Source organism: Culex pipiens, chromosome 2, assembly GCF_016801865.2.
Source record: "Culex pipiens pallens isolate TS chromosome 2, TS_CPP_V2, whole genome shotgun sequence".
In the NCBI taxonomy this organism is placed as follows: Eukaryota; Metazoa; Arthropoda; class Insecta; order Diptera; family Culicidae; genus Culex; species Culex pipiens.
In genome coordinates, this window is record NC_068938.1 from 181,184,662 (window position 1) to 181,211,906 (window position 27,245).

The 27,245-nt window shown below is 36.7% G+C and overlaps 1 protein-coding gene across 4 annotated transcripts in view; it reads left to right on the forward strand.

Moving 5' to 3' along the window:
* LOC120429527 (RNA-binding protein fusilli-like) overlaps window positions 1-27,245 on the forward strand; it is a 146,346-nt gene that overhangs the window by 61,432 nt on the left and 57,669 nt on the right. For all 4 annotated transcript variants that reach the window (XM_039594593.2, XM_052709148.1, XM_052709147.1 and 1 more), the window contains one exon: window positions 18,029-18,314. In XM_039594593.2, coding sequence (XP_039450527.1) covers window positions 18,029-18,314 — 286 coding nt within the window. The remainder of the gene's footprint in view (window positions 1-18,028; window positions 18,315-27,245) is intronic.

Genomic DNA, 27,245 nt, shown 5'->3' on the forward strand with positions numbered 1-27,245 from the left:
CTTTTTAGATGTAATTTTACCATGTTTTTTTTACTGTGTTGTAGAAATGACAGTTCTCCCATAAAGAATAAATTGTAGAAATAAGCAAAAACTGCTCGAATTGAAGTGCTCCATTGTATAAGCCCTTTCAATGGAGCACCCGCAGTCGAGCTGTTTTTGACAGTTCGCTCCATAAGGAATACATTGTAGAAAAAAGCAAAAACTGCTCGAATGGAAGTGCTCCATAACAGGATAGCTTTTAGGGGAAAGTGGGGCAAGTGTAACAAGCTAAGGAAATGCTCGTTATAACCCATTAAAAAGTTAAAAAATCTGTCGGATTTTATTATAATCATCTTATTCTAGGTCTTGACTAAGACTTTGTTTAAACAAGTTTTTAAAAAATCCTGTTTTTTAATGTGAAAAATTGATTTTAAAATTTTTGATTTTCCGTACGTTCTACTCAACTATTGGGGCAAGACGAGCAACCCGTTGGGGCAAGAGGAACAATGCATGAAAAAATATGGTAATTTGCTAACAATTGAACTGTTATCACTTAGATACATCAGATTAGAATGTATTTGAATGGTTTCTTCCATTTTTAGATTAAATAATAATATTTTACTAAAAAAATTATCGTTTTTACGAAAAAAATACTACTTCGATGATAAATAGTAAATTTTCATAATATCACTATACTTTGTATGTACAATTTTTTTTAACGATTGTTTATCAGTTTTTAAGTACTTTCATGTATTTATTTTCCAATAAAATATGTTGTTGCAGCAATTCGTATTTTTTTCCATACTAAAAATCCATATGCCCCACCTGAACAAGATTTTTTAAAAGCTCTCAACAAAAATAACCAAAAGTTAAATCATACTTTGTAATAGGTGCATGTCATTTGTAGGGACACTACTGATCTAGGAAAAATAGCATTTTGATAAAATGAGCCTTAAAACGTACCCTAAGCCTTATTTTGTACTTTCCAAATATTATAAGAAAACAAAGGTTTCGAAAAAAAACTTAATTAAATCTAATGCCCCGTGGCGTTTACGTCATTTTGGCGGTTATGTGGTAGTAGAATCAGCTAATTGCATTGCTAGCAACAATTCCTCATACTGGAAATAATCAAAATTGTAAAAATTACGGCCGTAGGAGCGATTGTTCCTCTTGCCCCATACGGTCGTCTTGCCCCACCTTCCCCTATAAAATTTCAATCAAGTTTGCTGCATTTTTCTTAAATTTTGTTTTGAATATTTTTTTATGAAGGAAAGCAATCTTTCAAATAACACTACATATTCAAAGTCAGATTCATATAAATGCTCATTTTTTCCACCAAGGAAAGTTGGTGCTTTTGATAAATTTTAATTATTGATTAAATTATCGAAAAGTTAACGATAACAACCTGCTGCCGCCAACCTCGCCAACCCGCTCAAAGCCAAGGCCACCTTCGAGGCCGCCTGGCGAAAGACAGAAAGTTGGAATTCCGTGTCATTATGCAAATTTCCTTTCTCGACGTACTATATCGCTCCTTTGATCGCTTCCGACAACGGTTTCACACATTTTTCTCCTCTATCCAAAACACCAAACAACTCACGAACCTCCCAAACCTGTCCCCGAGTCTTGATTTCAAAACTCGATTGTTCCAAACCGGATTATGTGATCACTTAATGTTTTGCCCCCTATAAACATACTATGCTCTTATGCTCGCCAAGTCAGTGCACACACATAGTTGCAACCTAATTACTTCTGCAACAAAGTGTTTGCTTTGCTGATGTTGATACAATTAAATACCGAAAACAGCGACGCCGGCCAGCAGAGTTTAGTCAGTTGGTTAGTCGCTCAGTCAGCTGTGGGCAGGTAGTGCGTGTAATTGCTCTGTCATTAGGGCCTCCCCCCTCTCTTGGGCGAGCTCAAATGTTGTGCAAATAGAGCGAAATTCATTCAGGCATGTACAAACGGAAAATCTACTGGAAGGCGAGGGAGCGACAAAATTAAGCATTAAATTAAATGTTGGGCAAGTTTTTGCGAGAAAAGTGAGAGCCTAAACGATTCAATTAAGTGGTGATTGATGTGCTTAGATCGAGAACTAATTGTGTTGCGTTTTGCGGGACAAGTGAAAATATCGGTCAAGATCAAACTGAGTTTTGGTAGCTTAGCGAAATCAATTTCGTTGCGCCTTAAATTATGCCAACCAAATCGACTCCATCAATCATCATGACAAATCTGCTTCATAGAATCAATAAACAATTCATAATTGAAGTGATTTATTTCTGGTCAGTGAATTCGATTTTCCATAAGAATAAACAGTTCAACATAACTGCCACCGCAATAAAAAAAATGGATCGTTCAATATTGATCGTATCGATGATCGCTTAAACGGTTCAGTTAGGTCAGTTCAACAATTGCTAGAGGCACCTGCTGCCTTTTTGTGGCATTGTAAATACAAAGAGCTCGTGATTCATTCTTTATTGTCAAGCAGCTAAGCTATTTTTTTATTTTTTTTAGTGACCGATATATATTGGATGATTTGATTTTTTTTAATGATTTTTATTGTTTATTTTGAAGAAAAACACATTTTGAATTTAAATTTGTCATAACAACGGTTGATAAAAATCAATATTGATGTCAAACCCTTTCAAATTCTGAATATTTAATAATCCACAATTATCATGAAACGAAAACATCTTTCTGGAAATTAGCATTTTCTGTTCCGGTAAGTGTTATAGCTTGATTTTGAATCCAACAGGAGCAGATTAGATCTGAATGATCTTCAAATCTTCAAATCAGTTAAAATTTATTTTTTTTTTTTTATAAAGAATATCTTTTTCTTATTTTTTATATTATATTATATTACACTTTACAATTTGACAGATTTTGTGTCAGCAAAAATGTTTATTATTGCCTTTAAAAATATGTAAATTTACATATTTGTATGTGTAATTGCACTTCTAATTTTTTTATAAATATTTCTGATATTCACAAAAAAATATAATCCAATACAGATTATTAAAATTCATTTCAAGATATATTAAAACAATATCTTGTGTTTTTAGACCGTTGCAAATAATTTTCAAGTTTTTATCCCTCAGTTCTAATCAAAGTCGAGGTTACAAGCCTACACACACAAAAATATTTCCGAATGTTACATCATTTATGATTTTAAATATAATTTGATGTAAATTTGCAACAAATTATATGTAAAAACATGATTTTACGTGTGATTCAACCGTTTACGTCGGATCTCAAGTTTTCATCAACTGAGTTTACATGTAATTCATTTTCCCGTGCCGAGTAAATTCACACATTTTTTTCTGAGTAGGTTTCAACACTTGGATGAAAAAAGTGTTTTAAATGCATTTTACACGCGTCCAGTTGCTTTCCAATCATCAGTTTTCAAAATATCGATTTATTGACGGACATTTTTTTTCGCAAAAAAAAAATCGTGGTTCTGTACATTGCACAGTGGTCCAGATCGCAAAATTAATTGGAAAACGGATTTTCCGAAAAATTTTGATATTTTGGAGCTTTGGTGTCTTGAGAAGAGTTGTTGCAAATAGAAAGGGGTTTGGTTTGGTTGAAAATTAGGGTGGTTTACTATTTAAGTGATTTTGAAAATCTAACTTTTCAGGAATATTTTTGGGATTTTTTTTTGTCTTCTAGAAAGTTGTTAGGCTTTCCAATCCAAGCAACTTTGTCGAAAACACCAAAATTTTATCTCGTAATCTACGCCTTCTACGACCAAACTTATAGAAAGCATCTGAGCAAACCTTCAAAAATCAGTTTTTTGAACGTGATAATTCAGGGTTAAGTTTTAGAGGAAAGTCATATTCAGGGCACTTATAGAGCTCTTAAAAACAATCAATTTTATTTTTGGACAGGTCAATTTGGACTTAAGGCGAAATAAACTTTGAAAAATATTTGCAACGGCCTTATTTAGTTAAAACATTACAACATTACAGGCGTGGCAGAATGGTTAAACTGTTTGCTTTGTAAGCGTAAGGTTCTGGGTTTGAGGGATCGAGAAATTATGGAAAGAAAGAATTCTGAACACTTGAACATGAACGAAAAATTCATTAGCTCGTGGCGGGGTTCGATCCCCCGTCCTTTGGGTTAGCAGACAAAAATGCTAACCACCAGACCATCGAAGCATAGTTAACTACATGGATTAATAATGCTATAAGAATCCAAGAAACTTGATTGGAATCTGTGCAACTACGAACAGGACGACAATGCAATATTGAATGCAAAGTTGAATTCAAGGACACTTACTGATTGCATAATTGTTAGGCGAATATTGAACTTTAAACACGACCAGAATTCATCACAAAAAGCTTGGTGAACCGAAATGGAAAGCTTCCAAAATGAATAAAAGAACATACGAAGAATTAGGGACTATAAATAACTATAACCGGCCACATCACTTACCACGGTGAATCCTGGCTTCACACCCATCTTACTAACACCCTCAAACCTCACGTGATAATTTGTCGAAGACGCAGTCGATTTAGCGGTTTTCATCACTCAAGTATCGGTCTAAAATTCCTATCCACTTCCCCGTGTCTTACCACTGGTCGTGGCCGGCGCTGTTATTGACTAGCATGATAGGGACATTTGAAAATTGCGAAGTGGTGATGATTGGTTACTACTCTTCATCTGTGGTCCACAGAGCAATTCTTGGAGGTCCTGGTCATTAACAGAGTAGCAACTACGGGTAGACAACAATGCTATGCTATGCTAAACATTCCATCGAATGAAAAGTATATTTTTTTCCAAAATTTTCAATTGATTTATTTTTATAAAACAAACATTGTCCCAAATTTCCTGTAACAGACAAGCGAATATTTCCATTTTTTAGTTCAAACATCATTAACCTCGATTTCTGAATTAGATAGTCTATTCAAACGGGCAGTTCTTTTCTTCCCGGTGTTTTTTCATAAATCTAGCCATTATGTCCGGCACACGCGCTCTCGCGCCACAAAGGACAATGATTTAGCGCATCCATCAACCTAATTGCTTCTTGAACTCCCCAGATTGTTTGTGTTTTTTGCGGCAACCCCGACTAACAGCTAACAGCTCGTCATCTATGGCTCTTCTAAAAATAGTAAGTGCTGCTGCCGTTTTTGCCACTTGTTCTACCGCTCGCTACTACTGCACTACCACTATCACAGAACTACGCCTTCCCAAGTTACGGAAAGATTTATGACAATCATTTGATAAATTCGCCTCGCTTCAACTCTCCCGACGGAACTTGAATTTAGTTTAATAATTACACGTCCTTCTGGATGCAACTGGTTTAACGAGAAGGAAAAGCCCCTTCGGCGCACCTGCTCGTAAACTGGTTATTATTACACCATTCTGGTACACAAGTATAAAGAGTCCCATTAAACGTCATCCAAATCTGGACTTTCCAGCGTTCCAAAGTTCACCACGCGACGTGACACAGCTATGACGGTACGCACGATCTTGATTTAATTACTCGACGCGCTGTCAGGTTAGAGTTTACAAAAAATCTTCCACTTGTCATGTTACACAAAACTGAGTCGCAACGATGACGATGACGTTTAAGTACTCGTCTTTTTTCTTTCTACAAGTTGTGTGTGCAACAAACCTTTAAAGTTCCATAAAATATGAGCTCACTTGCATTCTCTACACGGCTCTGTGAAGCGAGTGCCCAAACCATCATACCCCCGAAAAATTAAAAGGTTTATGGCTTTGGACGGATCGTAATTACGGCGGCCGCCGCCGCCGCCGCAGACAAGCTATCACTTCATCAACGTAACGAGCGCGGCGGAAAGTGATGGCTGGTTCGTCTATCAAAAGCTGATGAGGCAAATGATTTTCTAGAAATGGCACATAACCTGGACCTGGAGAGATGTAACCTAATTAGTTGGAGGTTCGTTGTCTCAAATTTTGTCACTTTCGAAAAAGTATTTTGGCGGTAGAACTTCACACGAATGTTAATTGGGCGTAAACGCCTTAAATTAAACAGTTTAAGACAACAAGGTGGAGCAGCGTTGCGTTCCGCATGCAGGTCATGTGCAAGTGAAGCCGTGCAAGTTCTTTTTGTTCTAGATATACGTGGAAGCCGTAACCGTAAATCGTGCGATTCTGCGATATGCAAGCTTAATTTAAGTTGTTTACATTAAAAGTTTGAAGGTAGACTAGTTGAAAACGAAATCACTAAACAACGATTTTTTAAGAGTAGTAATAGAGGTGTACACGGAGAAAAAAGAGTTCCCAAAATCGTGAGCAAGCGTTCATGAAAATGGGAACCACGAAAAAAGTGTTAAAATGCCTTGGTACGTTTTTCAAAATCGTACCATAGGATTTGAACACTTTGTTCGTGGTTCCCATTTTCATGAACGCTTGTTCACGATTTTGAGAACTCTTTTTTATCCTTGTAACTATATAGAAAAGAAGATTAGTTTAGCTATGATTTTATCAATATTTTTCTTTTAATTGGATCCAAATAAAGCAGCTGAGCAATTTTCCCAAAAATGAGCAATTATTGTATTTTGTTTTCATTTTTGTATTATTCTGTATGTTTTTTTACTTTTTCCTACTTTTGATTAGGCCTTTACTAATGTACAATTGTGTCACTAGACAAATTATATTATGGAATTGTATTATTTTTTATTTGGAAAAAAATACTTTGTGTGTACTTTTTATGTCTAGAGAATTTATTTTGCATTATTAGTTCGTCTATAAAAACTTCATAAAATTTTGGCAGCTGTCCATAGGAAAATGAATTTATAATTTAAAAAATTGTGTATCTTGAGAATGGATTTTCTGATCGATTTGATGTCTTGGGCAAAGTAAGTTTTTTGAAAAGTGATGATTTTGGCTATTTTAACGAAACTAGACCCCTAAAATTCAATCGTGTGCTTTAGAAAATATTTATTTTTTTAAGTTCAGCAAGTTTTGCATCAGAATTAACCTTTGGGGTTGGGCGTATATTAGACGAAGGTGGGGATTTTTCTAAAACAAAGTTACAAACCAGATATTGCCGTTTACCATTCATTACTACAATATCTCGTCATTCTACCAAAATGCCATAGGCTCATTCTTATTCAAAATTTGCTGAGCTTTCCGAAAAACATACTTTCACAACCATAGAATCAAAACTTTGAAAAAAATGTTTTTTCAAAAAATGTTTTCCTAGAATTAAAATTACATTTCAAATTAACCTTAATATTTGTAATGGCCCAATGATTTACCGAAAAGTTTGTAGTTTCATTAAAAAAAAAAAAAAAACAAAAGAAATAATTTAAAAAAAAAATCTTATTCTTGAAAGAATTCCAGATTTTTTTAATGGTCCAATAAACCAAATTTTAATTTTCCTTTTTGTGTGTTTTAAAACCGCCTCGAGTTAGAATAATCAAACACAAACGAAAAGCAAAAAAATGTATTGGGCCGTTTAGAAAACAAAACTGCAGAGTTTCTTTCTTTTTAAATTTTTTGAGAAAGTGGAATAAGGATTTTAGTTAAGATTAAGAAGAATTTAATCAATATTATTGTGTCTCGCCTTTCAAATAAGTTATAAGTAATGTCAGTTTGCTGTTCTAATCGAAATACAATTTAATATGTTTTTCACAAGTTTATTAAAAAAAAAAGATTTTGAAAAAAACCATTTAGAAAAATAAAACAAAATTATAGATGTCCAAAATACCACCTTTTGAGCTATAACACAAGGCAGTATTTTGCAGTGTGGCCAACTTTATGCAAATATGATGATTTTTGGAAAACCTTGAAAATTAAGGTTTAAAATAAAATTCAAATCAAAAAGCAATCTATAATTTTATTTAAAAAAAGTGCATTGTTTCCAAGTTGAGCAATTCTCTCAGATTTCGGTCATTCGATTTTTTTTTGTATTTTTTAATCAAGCTGAAACTTTTTTGGTGCCTTTGGTATGCCCAAAGAAGCCATTTTGCATCATTAGTTTATCCATATAATATTCCATACAAATTTGGCAGCTGTCCATACAAAAATGATGTTTGAAAATTAAAAAATCTGTGTCTTTTAAGGAATTTTTTGATCGATTTTGTGTCTTCGGCAAAGTTGTAGGTATGAATAAGGACTACACTCGAAAAACATTGATTTGCAAAAAACACTATTTTTTATTCAAAAATTCATAGCTTGGTCAAAAAAAATTCTTAAAAGTTGGCATTTTTTGCCTTTGACAGCTTTTTGATTTATATCGTTTTTATATTTATGTAATCAAATTTACTATCCTGGTTTCTACCACACTGAAAAAAATATTCTATTTTCAGTTATAAGCAATGTAATTAAGCTTATATCTGTAAGCCCTTACATCCAATTGAAATGCTGTCAAAGGCAAACTTATAGGGACGAGCTTTCCGGTAAAAATATTCACGAGACTGAAAAACCGAGTCTGTCATAAGGAAATTGCCAAAAACCACCAAAAATCCCGTTTCTTCAACATTTTTATTTTTAAAACCGCTGTATCTTCCCAAGGATTGGACATAGGACAATGATCAATATTGAGACTTTTATGTAAAATTGTCTGGAGAATCGATTCCCAAACCGGTTTTCGAAAAATTTGACGTTTAGACCACTTAAAAAAAAACAGTTTTAGTAAATGATTTTTGTATTTTTTTTAGGAGAGACATACCATCCTGCATTTTTTGTCAGTCTTTTGGTTATATTTTTGGCTATTTCCTCAAAAATTTTGAACGAAAAAAATCGTGACATCACCTTTAAATTTATGTTTGAGACTTAAAAATCAAAAAATCTCATATATGTGGCGTGTATTTTTGTTTCAGTGTATTTTTTTCAGAAAGCCCGTCCAATTTCCTACAAGTTTGTCTTCGACCACTTTTTGATACGACGCAACGGCTTCGAGATGCAGTAATTTTTAAATTACAAAATACAAAAATATTTAAATACCTTACGCCCTTCTCAAATGTTATTTTCGAGTACTATTGGCTCCATATATACAAAAATGACTTATATAGGCCTAGGATAACATGTCTACAAAGTTTAATTGAAAACGGAGAGGGTCGGGTAAAAAGTATCAGGAAAATTCCTGATTTGAGCTGGAATTGCTTAGTTTAAGTTTATTGGCTTAGTATTTTCAATCATCAAAAAATGTCATTCCCAAGTTATTTCCGTCTGCTCGGGTCAGGACATATTTTTTCGATTAGTTGGACAAATTCCTACAAATTTGTTTGGTTAGGTCTGAAACAATCATTTTGGACCAAATTTATTTTATTGTGTACACTTTATAGGAAAATGCTTTGTCCAAAAATCTTGTAGAAAAAAAATGCAATATTAAAACCTACAACACTCTCACTATGGAGTCATCAATCAAAGACCTGGACTTTTCCCCCAGTCAACAACAGGTGCCAAATTGCCCTTTCTCGTCACAGATTCGTTCAATCGGTATGGCTTGCAATGATCCTTTTATTTTCACTTCATGGTCCAGCCTGGGCACAACTCGGCCCTTGACTCGCGGTTTCTTTGGTGGGAAACCAAATGAGAAGAAAACGATCATCGATCAGTGCTGCTGCTGCTGGTTGATGTCCCCGCGCGCTGTAGGAAAGTTCCTTTCACTTTTGCGGGCAACCCCGAATGAATGATCGCCCAAACATTTTTCTTTTTCCTTTATTTTGAATTTTGACAATACCCCGGTTTATTCCACAAGTAAGTGGTTCAAGGTTTGAGGGTTGGGAACTGCTGTGGTAAATGTCAACTTGGGAGTACCTAAGCAAGGTGCTGCTACAAACTTGTACGCTATTGTTGATCTTAATTTGAGCTATTCACTCTTCTAAACCGTTCATGTGACTGTTCTTGGCCACGAGACCCCTCAACCCCCGGCGCCCAACGAGGTTTCCAGAGGTCGACCTTTCGAGAGGTGGTTGGCGTAACGCCGCCTCATCAATTTGAAGTCACACATGCGGCATACATTTGGCACTTGCATGCAATCAAACTTGCAGCTTGCTCATTACGGTTTGCGCGCATAGAGACAAACACGCGAGACTGGCAATTCTAGTCCAGGTCAGCGCAGCTAATTACCACTCTCAACAACAATGTTTTCCCAGAAGTCGACCCCTGGCACTAGTAGATATACTAAACGTACCTATAGTAGATGTCATTCCCTTCTTAGTCTCGACGACTCTATCAACAGCCGTGACAAAAAGAAGGGTATCAACGTGAAATCGAGTGATGTACTTGTCATTGCGGCACACGTACACGTGAGCAGGCACACATACAGGTTGGGGTGGTCAAAAACAACAACTCGAACGCGTGCGCGCCAACAAACCAATTATGGTTCATTTAGATGCTACCCTTTTGCCCTCTAATTGCCGTGTGCTGTGTCTCGACTAAAGTGAGACCCCAAAGTCAATGAGATTTTCAACACTCGTACCTAATAGCTAATTCCTCAGTGTGTGAGCGTGTGTCTGTATCAAATGCACACTTAAATGTGGCGTGAAGCAATTTCAATGTTTTTTTTTCAGTGTTTTATTCTCCACCAGTTTTAAGACATCATGTTCATTATGTTTGCCACGAAGCCCTAGAATATTACAGTTTAATGATGGTGCACAAACTTGCACACACATACACACAAGCAAGTGTGTGTGGACAATCTCATTAGTGAAGGTCTTGATCCTTGGGGTTTGGACTTGCTGAAGACACGCGCTGATGATGATGATGATTGACCTCTAGCCTAAACACCTAACCATAGCTGGCTAGAACTAATCGGCGAAGGTCGAGGCTGAAAATGGAAGGGATCGATTGGATAAGGATGTGGTGCTTGGTTGAGATTAATTTTGCTGAAGCTAATCGGGATCGAACTTTCTAAAGTTAAGTAGCTTAATATTGAGGTTTAGTTCGACTCCCAAAGTTGTGAACACCCGGGATGGCAATGTAACATTTATTGATTGAAATTTTCATGACCTGTGTTGTCTCGCAGTAACCTTTATTCCAAAACCGATAAACCAAACGCTTTAGTCAATCTGACAGAAAACACCAAGGATGAACTTGTAATGCCATTTTATGAATCTTTAATCTTATTGTTTATCGAACTCGCTATACCACCGGATCGAATTCACTTCGACATTTCTTTTATTTATTTTTTCCTGCACGGAGAAAAATCCGTCCCCAAAACCGTGAGAAAGCATTCATGAAATTCATAACTAGGATAAAAGTGTTCAAATTCCAAGGTACGTTTTAAAAAAACGTACCGCGCAATTTGAACACTTCATTCGCTGTACCGAATTTCATCAGCGCTTATACGCGATTTTGGAAATCGATTTTTCTCCGTGTTTGATCGGAAATTTCTTTTTGATTATTTTTTGCATACTACCCTGCCGAGGAATCGCAAAGGACACCACCGAGAGCCATTCGCGAAATGTGAAAGGTAATTGGTTCAATGAGATTCAACGGGGCGACGGTAATAATGAAATTCAACGACGGGAAATCTCAATGAGAAGGGGCCAAAGGGTGCCAATTATCGTATAATCTGATAAAATGTTATGCTGCAAAGTCTGCAAGATTGAAAGTGAGCACCACAATTAGGGCGTGTCCAATTTCAGAGCCTGAGGGGTGTTGTTTGTAGTGGGCAGGATGATGAGGTCAAGTGAATGAAGTCGCGGGCGTTTTGATTGGAGGTCGGTGCTTCAGGGGGATTTGTGGATGTGACATTTTTGATTTAATTAGTGTTCTCAATTTGATTCTGATTTGTAATGAAGACCTTCAATCTAGGTTAATGTATCGTGATACAAAATTGGTCCGTTTAACTCGAAACAAACTTTTAATCAAAACACTAAATCAGTAGGATATCGCTCCAAAACAAATAGCAAAAGACCGCCTCCGTGGTTTGGCACATAAATTATGCGACACGGGACAGATCAATGCTGGACTAAAGTCCACCTGAGGACCAGTCCGTTCAACCTGTCCGCCCGTGCGGATTTCAGGTTTCTACTTATCTATCACAGCGAAGCATTATCGAGACAATCAATTTAAACTCTGAATAATATATAAACCTTTGTGTGTTCAGTTTTAAAGCATAAAAATTAGCTCATTTTTTCAAACCTAATTAAAAATGATTTTTTCGTCAATTTGTCTGTGATTGAAAGCTCGCTCAACATCGTGAAATTTTCCCTCCCCCTTTTTTTCTCTCCAACTCAACCACCCATCCTCATTGACAAATGGCCAGTCGAAACGAGCTGAAGCTTTTTCCACCTGATTCGACTGACTGATCAAACATAGAGAGGAGACAGAAAAAAAACGCTTCGAATTAATTTGAATTTATTACCGGTACAAATTATGTGCCATTATGAAACAGTGAAAAGGAGCACTCTCGGCTGCTTCCATTCAAATAGGCTTGACGATTTTTTTTGTACACTCTTTTTTCTGTTTGTTTGGCGTGCTGTTATGGATTATTGGCAACAATTTGTCTGGTTTGCGCTTCAAAGTGGTCACTTCGTGGGAGAAATGTGTAATTTTTCATTTGACGTGTTCAATTAATGTGGATAACGGTTTTGCCTTCCTCTCTGAGGTAAGGCTATAATCCTGCTCTAAAAATGAACTTTTTTTTTTTAATATTTTTTGAGGACATTAACAATATTTCTTCATATTTTTTGTCTCTTTTCCTTAATTTTTTATTCCAAAAATCAGTGTTTTAATTCTATAAAATTTATTTATTTTGGAGATGTTTCATTATGTATTTTGTACATTGTACACACTTTGTAATGACACTTGTAAGAAATGCCAAAACACGCGACGTCCCGAAGGTTAAGATGGTGAAAAATTTGGTACCGGAGATATAAATTTTTGATACGAGTGTATTTTTTGGTTTCTATATCAAATTTGCAATTGAAAATGCCTTATTAATTATTTTGATTATGTGCACCATTTACAAGTTATAAGCAATTTTATGTGACTTTTTCGAGAAATTTTCAGCCCCCTGCTTTAGTATTTTTGAAGAGCTGTGAAAATTTTCTACAATTAACTTGACTTTTTAATCGGACTGCTGGTTGATGAAGATGCAGTTGAATTTTTTCAACTTGCGAAATTACGGAAACTGTTGTTTCGATTTTCAATTTAAAAAATGAAACTTTGTTGAATTTTCTGCTCTTTAAGTTGAAAATAATTTCAAAATTTGAATATCAAGCCCAACAATTAAAATGTCCGAAATTAGTGTTCCCAATCAAAAGGTTTTTTTTTTCTTTTTTCTGTCACTCAAAAGGTTACTTTGAAAAAGTCATCAAATTTCACAAAAGTTTGAAATTCGAGCAAAATATTTCCGAGTTATCGCAAGTTAAAAATGAGAACCCATTTGTAAAAACAGTAAGCCGAGAAAAACGAAAATCAAATTTGTCCCGCCCACAAGGGCTACGCGTTAGGATTTCACGAAAAAATGAATTTTCTACGATTTTCGGGAAATACTCAATTTTATTGGTTTTTTACCTGATAGTCTACGTAACTCCGAACCAAACTCATAACCATAAAATTGTCAAAATTATAAATGGGATGGACTTGCTTCAAGCGGCAGTAGATAACAACAAAAAAAAAATAAACAAAATTTTCACATAGTGTAAACTTTGACCCTCTACACGGAGAAAAAAAGAGTTCCCAAAATCGTGAACAAGCGTTCATGAAAATGGGAACCTCGAACAAAGTGTTCAAATTCCATGGTACGATTTTGAAAAACGTACCATGAAATTTGAACACTTTGTTCGAGGTTCCCATTTTCATGAACGCTTGTTCACGATTTTGGGAACTCTTTTTTCTCCGTGTACTGCCCACATTTCTTTCGATTTTTTTTTTACCGTGTTCAGGAGGTTATTTTGACCATTTTTTGTTGTACGATAAACTTTACTGTTTAATGTTTTTCGTATTTTGATTTGCATTTATCATGTTTAGTTCATCTTTGGTTTTGATAGTATTTGCCCTATTCTACCACCTTCTATCACTACATTTTGTCTCTCTTAGTTTTTCATATTTTACAGACTTTTTCAATTTGTTTCGCTTGTTTTACACATTTTCTGCTATAGCATGGCCCCATCATCATTTGAATTGTAAAAAAATGCGTAGAGGCATAGTCTGGGACACTACAAAAATTACTGCATAATTCTTTTTACTTAAAATATAGCAAGTCTTAGTAAAAAAACTCAGGCAAAGTTGTCCCCTAAAAATATACATTTGGAGAGATTTTTTTTTGAAAAGCTATTGTTTTTCATATGTTTATAGGCCATTAAAAAAAGAAAAAAAAACTCTAGATTTTTTTATATCATTGGCATATTCACATAAAACAAGTGGCATAGTCAACAGACCAAGCCTAAAATTTTCTAAAATTTTAAGAGTTCTTCTTTAAAATGCTTTGTAATGATCAAAAAATGGTTGAAAAATTTATTTTTGGCGAATTTTCAATTCGACTTTCAATTTAATATGAATTTTTGATTTACAATATTTTTTTTTATTTTTCCAAACAACAGCATTTGGTAAAAATCGTATCTACTGTACACAGGGGAAAAATATGGTAATATTCATCAGGAAATGATGACAGATTTTATGTAAAAAAAGTGTAATCTTACATCAGAAAATCGCTATCAGTTTCTGTTGAATATTCATCAGGTTAACATTTTCACACATTTTTCAGGTAATATTACTCAAAAAAGAGGTAATATTAAACCTGTCAAATTTTCAACATTCCAACTTTTTCCAACATTTTCAGCTGTGAACACTATTAAACTGCAGCCCAAAATATTTTTTTTTTTCATTCGGCTAAAACATCTCAACATTTTTGTGTTTTTTTTGTTTTAAAAATGGACCAGTTTTCGCTGAAATAAATCTCTGAAAGATTTGGGATCAGTAGTGCGGTGCCTGTGGGGACGCGCAGTCCTGTTTTTTCGTGTTATTTTCCGTCTCTTTTGTGTCGCTGTTCGAGCGCATGGGGTGATTGGTCATTATAATTAAACAGTGGCATCAGTAGTGCGGTGCTTGTGGGAACGCTCAGTTCTGTTTTTTTTCGTGTTATTTTCCGTCTCTTTTGTGTCGCTATTTGTGTACATGGGTTCTTCTATTTCATTTATTTTTAGTTCGCGCGTTCGTTGGCCGATGAATTTTATTTTTTTTTCTCTTTATATAGTTTTTGATAGAAACGATCCGATTTTTGTTTTTTGAGACAAGCAAGTCTTATTGCTGGATTGAATCCATTCCATATCATCGAGGATCGGGAGGCACGTCGACGAATATGTTGTAAGGCTTATGATATAAAATAATTTTAATGAATGAAGCCCTTCCTACAGCATCGTTGATCGGAAGGCACGCCGACGGAGAATTTCTGGAGAATCGCGGTCGAATTAATACTATATTTAAATCCCTAGATCGGTATCTTTCCGCAGCCGGCTGCCTAAGATTTTTTAAATTTCAACCAATAAACAAATTGCACATGGTCGAATCACCTACCACAGTGAATCCTGACCTCATACCCATCTTACTAACCCCTCAAAACTCATGTGATACTTTGTCGGAGACGCAACCGATTTAGCGGTCCCATCACTCAAGTATCGGCTAACATTCCTATCCACTTCCCCGTGTCTTACCTCTGGTCGTGGCCGGCGTCGGTATTGATCAGCACGATAGGGACCTTTGAAAATTGCGAAGGGGTGATGATTGGTTCCTACTTTTCATCTGTGGTCCACGGAGCAATGTTTGGGGTTGGGGGTCCTGGTCAATAACGAAGTAGCAGCTACGGGTAGACACCAATGCTATGCTATGCTAAATAAATCTCTGAAAGATTTGGAATTCGGAAAAAAAGATTTTTTTTTTAGATTTTTGATTATTAAATATGAACTAATCAGATTTTTTTAAGCTATGAAATCAGGTTTAGATGAATTTTGGCTAAAAAGCATGCAAAATTGACAACTTTTTTGATGGGTCATTCTCCGCCAATTCACACAGCAGTTGCTCCGATCCCTTTTCGATTTGCGTGAATCTTTGTCCTCAGGGGTAACTTTTGTGCCTGATCACGAATCCGCGGTCCGTTTTTTGTTAACTCGTGACGGAGGGCCGGTACGACCCCTTCAATTTTTGACCATGCGTAAAAAGACGTGTTAGAAAAAAAAAACACAAAATTATAAAATGAAAAATGTTGTTCTAAATGAAACAATGACCCTTCTGGGTTAGTGTTGGTAAAAGTACACTAAATTTCCCTTAAAATGACGTGTTCCAACAAAATTCAGTTGAGTGACGGGAAATGGCAGAATTTTTAAAACTTTTTTAGTTTATTTTTTCGATGAAAAATACTTTTTTTCGGAATTTGAAGTACGCCATCAAATCAGACGTCCAATTTTACGTAAAAGCCCCTTTGACACCAAATTTCCATCTCATCACCGGTTCCAGGTTGCAAATTATTGAAAAACATGTTTATTTTCGCATGTTCCAAAATTGAGGAGGTCGTACCGCCCCTGCGTCACGAGATAATACTACCATGATTTTCTGTGTAGAATAAAGTTTCACGCAAATCGAAGAAGGGCCGGGATAAAAAATCAAATTATTCGCATTGCCTTGGCGTTCTCGATTCCGAGATTCTTACTCGAAACTAGGTGTCCGAAGGCTTGATTGTTGAGGCAATTGCAAACCTCTTTTTACATCTTAGCTTCTACCATCCCGGAATTCGAACTGATTATCTTTGGATTGTTAGTTCAACTGCCTACCAGCGACTACACCGAGACAGGACCCAGGGAGACGACTCCTACACCTGGACTGAGCTAACGACCTAACCCTTTTTAGGTTAGTCCGGGGCCAACATTTACTTCCCGTCCGACGGAAGGCGTGATCAGACAAATCTCGTCTCGAAAAATGCCACCGGGACCGTCTGGGATCGAACCCAGGCCGACTGGGTGAGAGGCAATCACGCTTACCCCTACACCACGGTTCCCGGTCGGGATAACTTTTCATGATTTCGTGTGAGTTGGTAGATAATGGAAAAAATGCTCCTAATTTGCTCTGAAAAATTCTTTCAATTAAAATAAATGAAAAAAAAAATAATCCTTATGACACGTTTTGCTAAAAAATCGTGTTCGTTCAAAACTTACCAGCGAAATCAAAAACAATTTGATTGTTCACAATTATAACTGAATTGAAGGATTGAACGTAGAAACTGGTAAAATCCAGCCGGTATAAACTGGTGGTGACAAGATCACAGGATGTGACTTATTTGCCTATACTCTGCAAGTTAGGTGGAGGACTGCTAACCTGAATCCACTCGACACCTCCAGCACGGCGAGAGCGATCGCTGTGCGGGAACCTACTCCACAGCAATAAGAGAGAGTGATCTTGCCTCAGTAGGGCAGGATGGCGCTATCAGGGCAGAAAATTAGCGACCACCACCAACGGGCACCAGCTCAGCGTTACCAAACTGGTACGCGACGAACCCTGGGTGGGGAAACCTGTGGGGTGAGCGTGACTTTTAATTATAGACCAAACTCCCCTCCCGGCAGCAGGCAGGTTGTCACCGCAATTGCCAAAGAACTCGAACTCGAACAGTTTCAACCATACTTGAGTTGGACGACGAGAGGCGCTAACTGTAATCAAATTGAACGCTGACTGAGTAAAGATTTCCAATCGGAAAACCTGACAACATTAGTCATGATCCTGATTCTCTAGTCAGGTTAGCTGGTTTGCGATGCAAATTTTGTTACATTTCAATGGGTGGGACTTTGTTACACTGGTTGCAACTAAATTCATGGCTGACCCACATACCCAAATCTGCAGTTAATTGAATTTGGCCATCGGAATTTGTGAGGCCACCCTGCCAGCAACAGGACAGCCTTATCGAAGCCGATTCGCGGCGGAAGCTCCGGTCGTAAATTAAGCTTTATTTACCAAGCTCTTCACGCTGCTGCTGCCACCCATCCATCGAACGGTCAAAAGAGTCTCTCGTTGTGCTGCTGCCAGGGGGGTTGATAAGATTAGCTCTACGATTTACGGCGCACCAAACAATTAACGGAAAGCCATCCCAAGTAGTTCACCACCACCAGCTCCAAACTAATTAAGTTTTCTCTCTTCCTCTCCGCAGTTCGATGCCTACACCCGGTCCCTCAAGATTGACCCCCACGGGGCCAACTTTCGGCTGGTGACGGACGGGCAGCTCCCGTTGCGCCAGTGTCTCCACCCAGAAGCAAGTGCCAAAGATATTCAGCTCCCGGCGTACTACTGGCGGTTCAGCGACCTGCGGAAGGAGTACGTCCGGTGCAAGGCCGGCGACCTGGCCCGGGCCCTGGTGCCGCTGTCCGACGCGACCAAGCTGCACGCGATGCCCCGGCTCCCAGCGGCCCTCGGCTCCGTCGCCGAGATAATGCAAGGTGAGTGTGCTGAGTGCGTTTTTGTTAACCCCGAGGTTCGGACGGTACCATCACAATATTTCATGACTTAAATTACTGCTATAGCTCATTTTCGCAAAAAAAAGTCTTATGTCAGGCTAAGAAAAATGTGACTTTAACTCAGCAAGAAAAAAAAAATCTGTCAGGTTTTTGGACATATTTATTGAGGTTTTTCAGTTATCATAATTCTGGATTACCATGTGAGCAATATTTTAACTATAGAGGATTTGCAGCAAAGCTAAAAGACACATGTCGCCACCTATGAACAAATAGCGTAAACATAAGATTTTAAAAAAGTGTGTTTTTTCCTTCATGATTAACATTTTTATAAAACTTATGCCAGATTCGGATGAGAAAAATTATTTCCAACAATTTGGTGTACAAATTTCCAATATTTGTTTGATTTTTCTATGAGAAAACTGTAAATTTAGAAAAAGATAGTAATTTGAACTACCGTAAAACGGGGTGACTTTGATAGCCGGGGTGACTTTGATAGGTTTGCGATTTTTCCACAAAATGAAGAGTACAATTAAAATACGTAAGGAAAGGTTTAGAATCATACTGACCGTGGTAGAGAAGTGTTCAAAGTACCTCAAGAAGAACTTTTCATAAAATTTTGACAAGTTTAAAAAGTTAGTTAACTATAGTTAAGAAAATGTTGATGAAAGTCATTATTTTAAACTTCTCAAAGTGTCATGATTTTCTCAATGAACATGATTTTTAATCGGAAAACGGAATGAATTTTCGGATTCTTTGGACAATTTTCCACTAGGAGAAGGTTAAAAAAGTTTGTAAAAAATAAATAATATGTGTTTTTGAAACACAATTATAAAAAATCTCTAAATTTATAGACAATTTCAGTTGAACAAATTTCATATGAAATGTGAAAACTTGTGATTCGTGCTTCGAATTCAGTATAAAATGCAATATAAATCGATAATTTTATAAACAAAACTAGTTTTAACAAATTTCAGGCAAAATTCCGACTTTTGAACAATTTTACCTAAAATTTATAAGTATTTTGCTTAAAAGATTATACACTTAGTTAACTAAATATAAACATTGATTTTTTTTTCTTAAATACTATATCAGCTATTTTAGTGATGGTACATTTAACGTACAAATGAAGTTTGAACATCTTAAATATGATTTTAACAAGAAAAACTATGACTATCAAAGTCACCCCGGAATTTAAACTAAAAATTTTTAACGTAACTATTTTTCTAAACAATATTGAAAAAACTTTTTTCCGAAATAGTGCATGGACTTTGTGTGGCCTACCCCAGTACATGTTTTAAAAATAAAAATCTTAAGAAAAACCTTACCTGTAGAAAAATATTTTAAAAACAAATTGAAATCCTATCAAAGTCACCCCGGTTTACGGTATTTGGCAACTCAGCTATCAGAACTCATAGTTTTTGCTGATACGCGTCGAATGATGTTTAGATGATCGAAATCCATAGTAAAATAGAGATTTTATAAATGATGACAGCAAAAAACAGATTTTTCGTACATTTTTACCCAAAATGCTCAAACTTCAACAGCTTGTAACTTTTGAACCCCGGGGTCTAGAGAGTTGGTCCAGAAGACTTTTTTCATGTCTCGGCGAGATTTTTCGAAAAAAGTTGGTCCCGTTCGTGTACATCCTTGGACCAAATTCGCCCATTCTCCTTTGAAGGAATTTTTTGATCGATTTGGTGTCTTCGGCAAAGTTGTAGGTATGAAAAATGATACACGATTGCCATGTGAGCAATATTTTAACTATTAAGGGTCGTTAAATGTTAAATCATCATAATTTTGTCATGATTTTTTTTTGGGAAAAATAGAAGTCATGATTAATTTTTGACTTCAGTTTTTAGAGTAAAGTCGAATTTTCAATCGAAAAATACTTAATTTTTTTTTTGATAAATGCAACAAACCTCAATGAGGTTTCAAAAAACCTAAAATCAAAAAATGGGAGCAATTCTCTCAGATTTTGGTCATTCGATTTTTTTTGTGTTTTTTATTCCGGCTGAAACTTTTTGGGTGCCTTCGGTATGCCCAAAAAAGCCATTTTGCATCATTAGTTCGTTAATATAATTTCCATACAAATTTGGTAGCTGTCCATACAAAAATGATGTATGGAAATTCAAAAATCTGTAAATTTGAAGGAATATTTTGATCGATTTGGTATCTTCGGCAAAGTTGTAGGTATGAATAAGGACTACACTGAAAAAAATAATACACGGTAATTTTTTTTTTGTGATTAAGTCACTTTTTGTCACTAATACTTAATTTGCAAAAAAGCACTATTTTCCAGGTTGTGCAAAAAATCTTTGACCGAGTTACCGAGCGTAATTTTGAGTTTTTGGCCCTTTTGAAATGTTAGTCTTGATTTAATTTTTTTTCAAAATGTTGTTTTCCAAGAGGTCTTAAAATTTCACGAATGTTTCATATTTTAACAATGTAACTCGGACCATTAGTTGCTGAGATATTGACGTTAGAAAATAGTGGGTCGTTTGGGTGATACTTGGAAAACATAATTTTTCCTGTTTTTACACACTTGCATGGAAATATCTCAGCAACTAAGGGTCGTATCAACAAAGTAAAAAAAAGCAAAATATAGAGAATTTTCTCAGCTCTTCAAAAATATGTTTTTCAAAAGCGAGCAAACATGTGCACTTGATTAAAAAAATGAAAAACTGCGACTATTTTCAAAGAAGTTACTTAAAAATGGCTAAAACTTAAAAATGGTGCACTTTATCAAAATTTCACTAAAGTAATTTTTTTTGCGCCCAATATTTCGATTTTTGGAAAAAATCAGTATTGATTCAAAAATTCGTAAGGCGTCATCCATAAAGTATGTCACGTTTTAGGGGGGAGGGGGGGGGGGGTCTGAGAAAGTGTGACATTGCGTGTTATAAGTATATAGAAAGCGTGACAAAGGGGAGGGAGGGGGGTAAATTTTGGCTGATTTTAGCGTGACGTACTTTAAGGATGAAGGCTAACTCGTTCAATGTTTTTTTGCACAACCTGGAAATTTCTAAAAAGTTGACATTTGATGTCCGAAATATACGAAATATTTGAGAAATTTTCCGATCCTTCCGAAAACATTTTTTTTTCAAAATTATAAATATTGTTTATTTTTGAACAGTGATTTTTTGCCCGACAGATGTTTGAACTTGGAAAAAAAAATATTTAAATTTTTGTATTCTTTGGAAGGCTGTAATTCGACACCTCATTGTCCAAATTTAATAATCCAATTACGAAAATTATAGGGAATTTTCTCGACTTTTCGAAAAACATGTTTTGAGAAATGGACAAAGATGGACACATATTAAAAAAAAAGAAAAATATTACTATTTTACCATTCATTAGGGTTAAAATGGCAATAACATGAAAATGATGCAAATTGTTATGTTTTTTTAAATTGCAAATTCAATTTTACATTGAAAATTGGAGTCAACAAATAGTTTTGGCTAAGATTATTATTTTAAAAAAACACACATTTTTTTTACAAAAAAAATACCTGGCGACAACATTTTTGTCTGTACTTCTCTATGGCTAAACAGTGCAAGATTTTGTCTGGTGTTTACAAATATGTCTAAATATCCCAAAACATAAAAAAATCCGTTCTCATTGACTACAAATATAATGCCCGAAAAGGCTCAAATCCAATTGAGAAAAAAATCAAGAACTTTTGCTCTAAAAATATTTTTTTGTAACACTTTATTAAACAACCAATATTGTTAACAAAATTATTAATTAAAGTAAACAAAGAGATAATCGCTGATATCTGATTATGTATTCAGAACTAGTTAATTCCTGTGCAATGTCAATTATTCCATCCACTCTGTTGGGTACATTTCGGCTCTTCGCAGAACCCACCTGGTGTGTTATCATTGTTAAGGCCCGGCGCCTTATCAGCGCGTCCATTCAATCATAAACACATTTCAGATAACACACGTTTGTGGGAAGGAACACCCTCATCTCGCCAATATCGCTGAGCAACGAAAAAGTGACTTGTGTATATTTTTATATCGTCTCAGTCCTATGTCAAATCATGACAAATTTACTTCCTTCGCTCAAAGGTTAGGCGCTTGGCGATGAGTTTGCAGGAATCGAAAGAAAAATCGTTTCTGCTATCACATTCGCACATTCAAAAGCCTTTACAAAGGTAATTTGTCCATTCGCGGGGCGCGATAATGGTTGATGAGACATTCTAACGACCCCACCGAGTTGCGGCGCGTTATGGACAAGTTTTGAAGAACCATCAGAGACAAAAAGGGTACTGTACCAACTGATTGATAGCTCATCAATTCTTCCCCAGAGAAGGATTCTCCCTGCAAAAAAAGACTATCAAAGGAGGTCGAACACTATACTGGCGTCAATATCCCCGGGTCAAGTGCGGTCAGACCCGTCAAACTTTGGCAAATATTGCCGGTTTTCCACTGGCATTTATCAATTTGAGATGTCTGGCCGGTAGATAACAATGGCGAACCCCGCCAAACTTCAATCTGGAAGGCAGTTCCGTGCGAAAGAAATCTCCAGTGTCATCGTTTTCATCTAAGCCCTAACGACTCTCGTAATTGACTTGGTGGCACTTTGGGGGCCCAGGGCCACCTTTTTGCTGATGGTGGAGCTCTTACGGACAGTGACAAAAACCTTGGCGTGATTTATTGCCTCAATTATGAGAATGGTACTGGTTGAAGGTTGGATGGGAAAGAAATCACAGGGTTATAATTTTAAGTTCTTCGTACGTATGCTGGTTGCGCGTTTTAGTTATTTGTTTTCCAAATAAGATTATTATTGAGAAGATTTCTTTAAAAAAATCAAACATTTTGTTACACTCCGGCATCTACTCCAGTACGGTACGCCCATTTAGTTCAGCTAGTAACCGCAACAGTCACCCGTGGCGTCGATGCCATCATTTCTCGCGCTAGTCGTGGGCTTATCGCGCCGACTCGTCTCAATGGGAGTTGTGTGTGCGCTGACAACACGAGCACACAAACACCACATCACACATACTTGCCATTCATTAGATTCATTCATATCTGGTTCAAGCTCAGCTGGATACGGCCAGCTACTCAGCTCAGGCTTCAGAGTGAATCGGTGAACCGGTTTAGAGTACAGGTTGGCTAGCTGGCTGGTTCTCTTCAGAACGATTCTTCGTCAATCGAAACAGCACGCACCGCCCATTTATCAACCCGTGTCAGAAGTGGTTAAAGTTTGAACACCATGTTCTTGTCACGATAATTTGCACGTAGTGACCCAGAAAGCCATGTGCGCTGGTCACGCAGAATGATTGATCTGCTGTCTGAAAATCCCAATGCCGGCCGGTTCCGTTCGCGTCTACTCCGTCGCCAAAATGTCTGGTTTTGCGGTGCGACACTGGTAGCGACAAGTGGCTCACAATGGGAAGGGAGCCTAAAACCAGTTGGTCCGATAGTGCTGGATAAGCTGGATTATATTTCTAAAGAAGCTTACCATTGAATTGGTATTATAAGCAAAGTTTAGGCTTTGACTTCAAACAACTTTTTCACCACCTTTAGATATCTCTGGAGGATTCAACAGGAAAAAACTTGACAAATACTAGTACAGTAAAACTCTGGTGGTAAGACAACGACTGCGAATGAGTATTATGTCTAAAGTGACAGTGATCGTTTTCGATTTTATCAAAAGTGCCAAAAGTCTGGGGCTTAACTGTTACCCCCTAAATACTAATGGGTAATTCTCCGCCAACTCACACAGCAGTTGCCCCGACCCCTCTTCGATTTGCGTGAAACTTCGTTCTAAGGGGTAACTTTTGTCCCTGATCAAGAATCCGAGGTCCGTTTTTTGATATCTCGTGACGGAGGGGCGGTACGACCCCTTCCATTTTTGAACATGCGAAAAAAGAGGTGTTTTTCAATAATTTGCAGCCTGAAACGGTGATGAGATAGAAATTTGGTGTCAAAGGGACTTTTATGTAAAATTAGACGCCCGATTTGATGGCGTACTCAGAATTTCGAAAAAACGTATTTTTCATCGAAAAAAACACTAAAAAAGTTTTAAAAATTCACCCATTTTCCGTTACTCGACTGTAAAAATTTTTGGAACATGTCATTTTAAGGGAAATTTAATGTATTTTTCGAATCTACATTGACCCAGAAGGGTCATTTTTTCATTTCGAACAAAAATTTTCATTTTAAAATTTCGTGTTTTTTCTAACTTTGCAAGGTTATTTTTTAGAGTGTAACAATGTTCTACAAAGTTGTAAAACAGACAATTACAAAAATTTTGATGTATAGACATAAGGGGTTTGCTTAAAAACATCACGATTTATAGCGATTTTACGAAAAAAAGTGTTGAAAAAGTTGGTCGTCGTCGATCATGGCCGTTCATGGTCACCCGCGACAGACACGGACGACGAAACAAAGAGAAACGCAAAAAGTAACTTTTTCAAAACTTTTTTTTGTAAAATCGCAATAACTCGTGATGTTTATAAGCAAATATGTCTGTATATCAGAATTTTTGTAATTGTCTGCTCTACAACTTTGTAGAACATTGTTACACTCTAAAAAATAACCCTGCAAAGGTAGAAAAAACACGAAATTTTAAAATGAAAAATTTTGTTTTAAATGAAAAAATGACCCTTCTGGGTCAATGTAGATTCGAAAAGTACATTAAATTTCCCTTAAAATGACATGTTCCAAAAATTTTTACAGTCGAGTAACGGAAAATGGGAGAATTTTTAAAACTTTTTTAGTGTTTTTTTCGATGAAAAATAGGTTTTTTTCGGAATTCTGAGTACGCCATCAAATCGGGCGTCTTATTTTACATAAAAGTCCCTTTGACACCAAATTTTTATCTCATCACCGTTTCAGGCTGCAAATTATTGAAAAACAGCTCTTTTTTCGCATGTTCAAAAATGGAAGGGGTCGTACCGCCCCTCCGTCACGAGATATCAAAAAACGGACCTCGGATTCGTGATCAGGGACAAAAGTTACCCCTTAGGGCAAAGTTTCACGCAAATCGAAGAGGGGTCGGGGCAACTTTTCTCGATTTCGTGTGAGTTGGTAGAGAATTACCCTAATACGTGTGCTAAGCGATGTGGAACTCCCTATGCGCGGTTTGTCCAACACCGGCATAAATCATACGAGAGGCAAGTGTCCCTTTGCACCAATATCAACAAACTTTCTAAAAAGCGAAAATTTCCCACCGTTGACCGGGCTAGGTCAGTGAAATGTTCATTTTTTGTTTACACTCTCGTACGATACAATGTGGTCATTAATAGCAATGCATTCCCCCTCTACCAAAATGACAAATGCAGACGCAGACTTAAACACCCTTGCTCAAAGTGAACACTGTGAAAGTAATTAAGAGACACTTGCGCCCTTTGCGATTGTACGACACCACGAGCGTCGCGCAGTGCTCACTCATACCTTGATCTGCGTGGGTGTTTGTCTGGAGGGAAAAGCCGGCATCGTTTTTGTCTGTGTTTCCCCCCTTATTATGCATGACACATTGTTGGACTCATATGTTAATAACACTTCCAGAGTTTTTTTTTTTGACAAAGAACTTTGTCCTAAGGGCTCTATTCTGGTGAGGTGTCAATCCAGAAAAACGAAAAATGTCGCGCGTTACGAAAATGTTGCATGCTTGGTACTGCGGAAGGGGTCTGCAACGAATGAAATGTGGCAACAATGGTGCAGCATTCTCGCGTGACAGTTCCAAGAAAGTAGGAGACGAGGCAAAATTTGCACCATGTTGCCACATTTCATGCGAACTATATAAGTAACAGATAGCCTCTGAACAATTTTAGTTTTGATCGAAAATCCGTCAGAGTCGGATCGACGGTGGTAATTTTATTGCTCACACACACATGCACACATTGAAAGACACAGGTTGTGCACCAACTTGGGAGGAATTCTGTTCTAACGAAGATTGTTAGATCGGTCACTCGAAAACCAGAATGATTTAAGGCAATGGGGTTGGGACCAAACTGGTAGGATATTGGCCACACCCGGAGTGGCTATGGCCCTGAGGGAAGGTTCTACCGGGGGGACATTTATCGAACCATTCGACTTGGGGCAATATGGGTATCAAAAATCATGGTTTTTGATACTGGTAGTGAAAATGGCCATTTTGACAGGATTGGCCACACCCGGAGTGGCCAGTGCCATGAAGAAGGTTCTACCGGGGGGACATTTATCGAACCATACGACTTGGGGCAATATGGGTATCAAAATTCATGGTTTTCGATACTGGTAATAAAAATTACGGGAAGGTTTTCCCGGGAGGGTTCTGTTGGATGACGTTGTAGGGCTTTGGTGTATGGGGCAAAGTTGTAGAGGAGACAATTTCATGAAAGTTTGTCAAAGGCGCCAAATTTGTAGCTCTTAATCTACTCGAGATATACGCCATTTTTGCAAAAATGGTAAAAAAGCACTTTTTTGGTGATAACTTTAAATGTTAGCATTTTAGCGGCCTACTATGTTCTGAAGAGTTGTTTATGACATAAAATTACACATCTTTGCCGAAGACAGCAAAATATGTTGAGCCTTTATTGAGGAGTTATAATCATTTTTTAAACTGCCACAGAATCCGCTTTGTAATTGCTGGCCCCGATACTCTTCAAGGGTGTTCCCCTCAGGAACTGGGAAAGATTTATTTTTACTTTTACTTATAACCATTTTTAAGTGATTTTGAGCCTATTTTCAAGTTGCAATGTTTTCAAAATGGCGCATTTTGGCGCAAAACCGAACAATGCACATGAATGTACACACTTTCAACTAGATCTTCTGAATATATCTCCGTGTCTATCGGTGTCTATTTTTAGATATCTCAATTTGAATTTGACGGTTTTTAATCAATTTAATTATAATTTTTAAGCGGAATCTTATTGGAACGTGGTAATAATCGGTAAATTGATCGTTTTTTATGGAAAATACA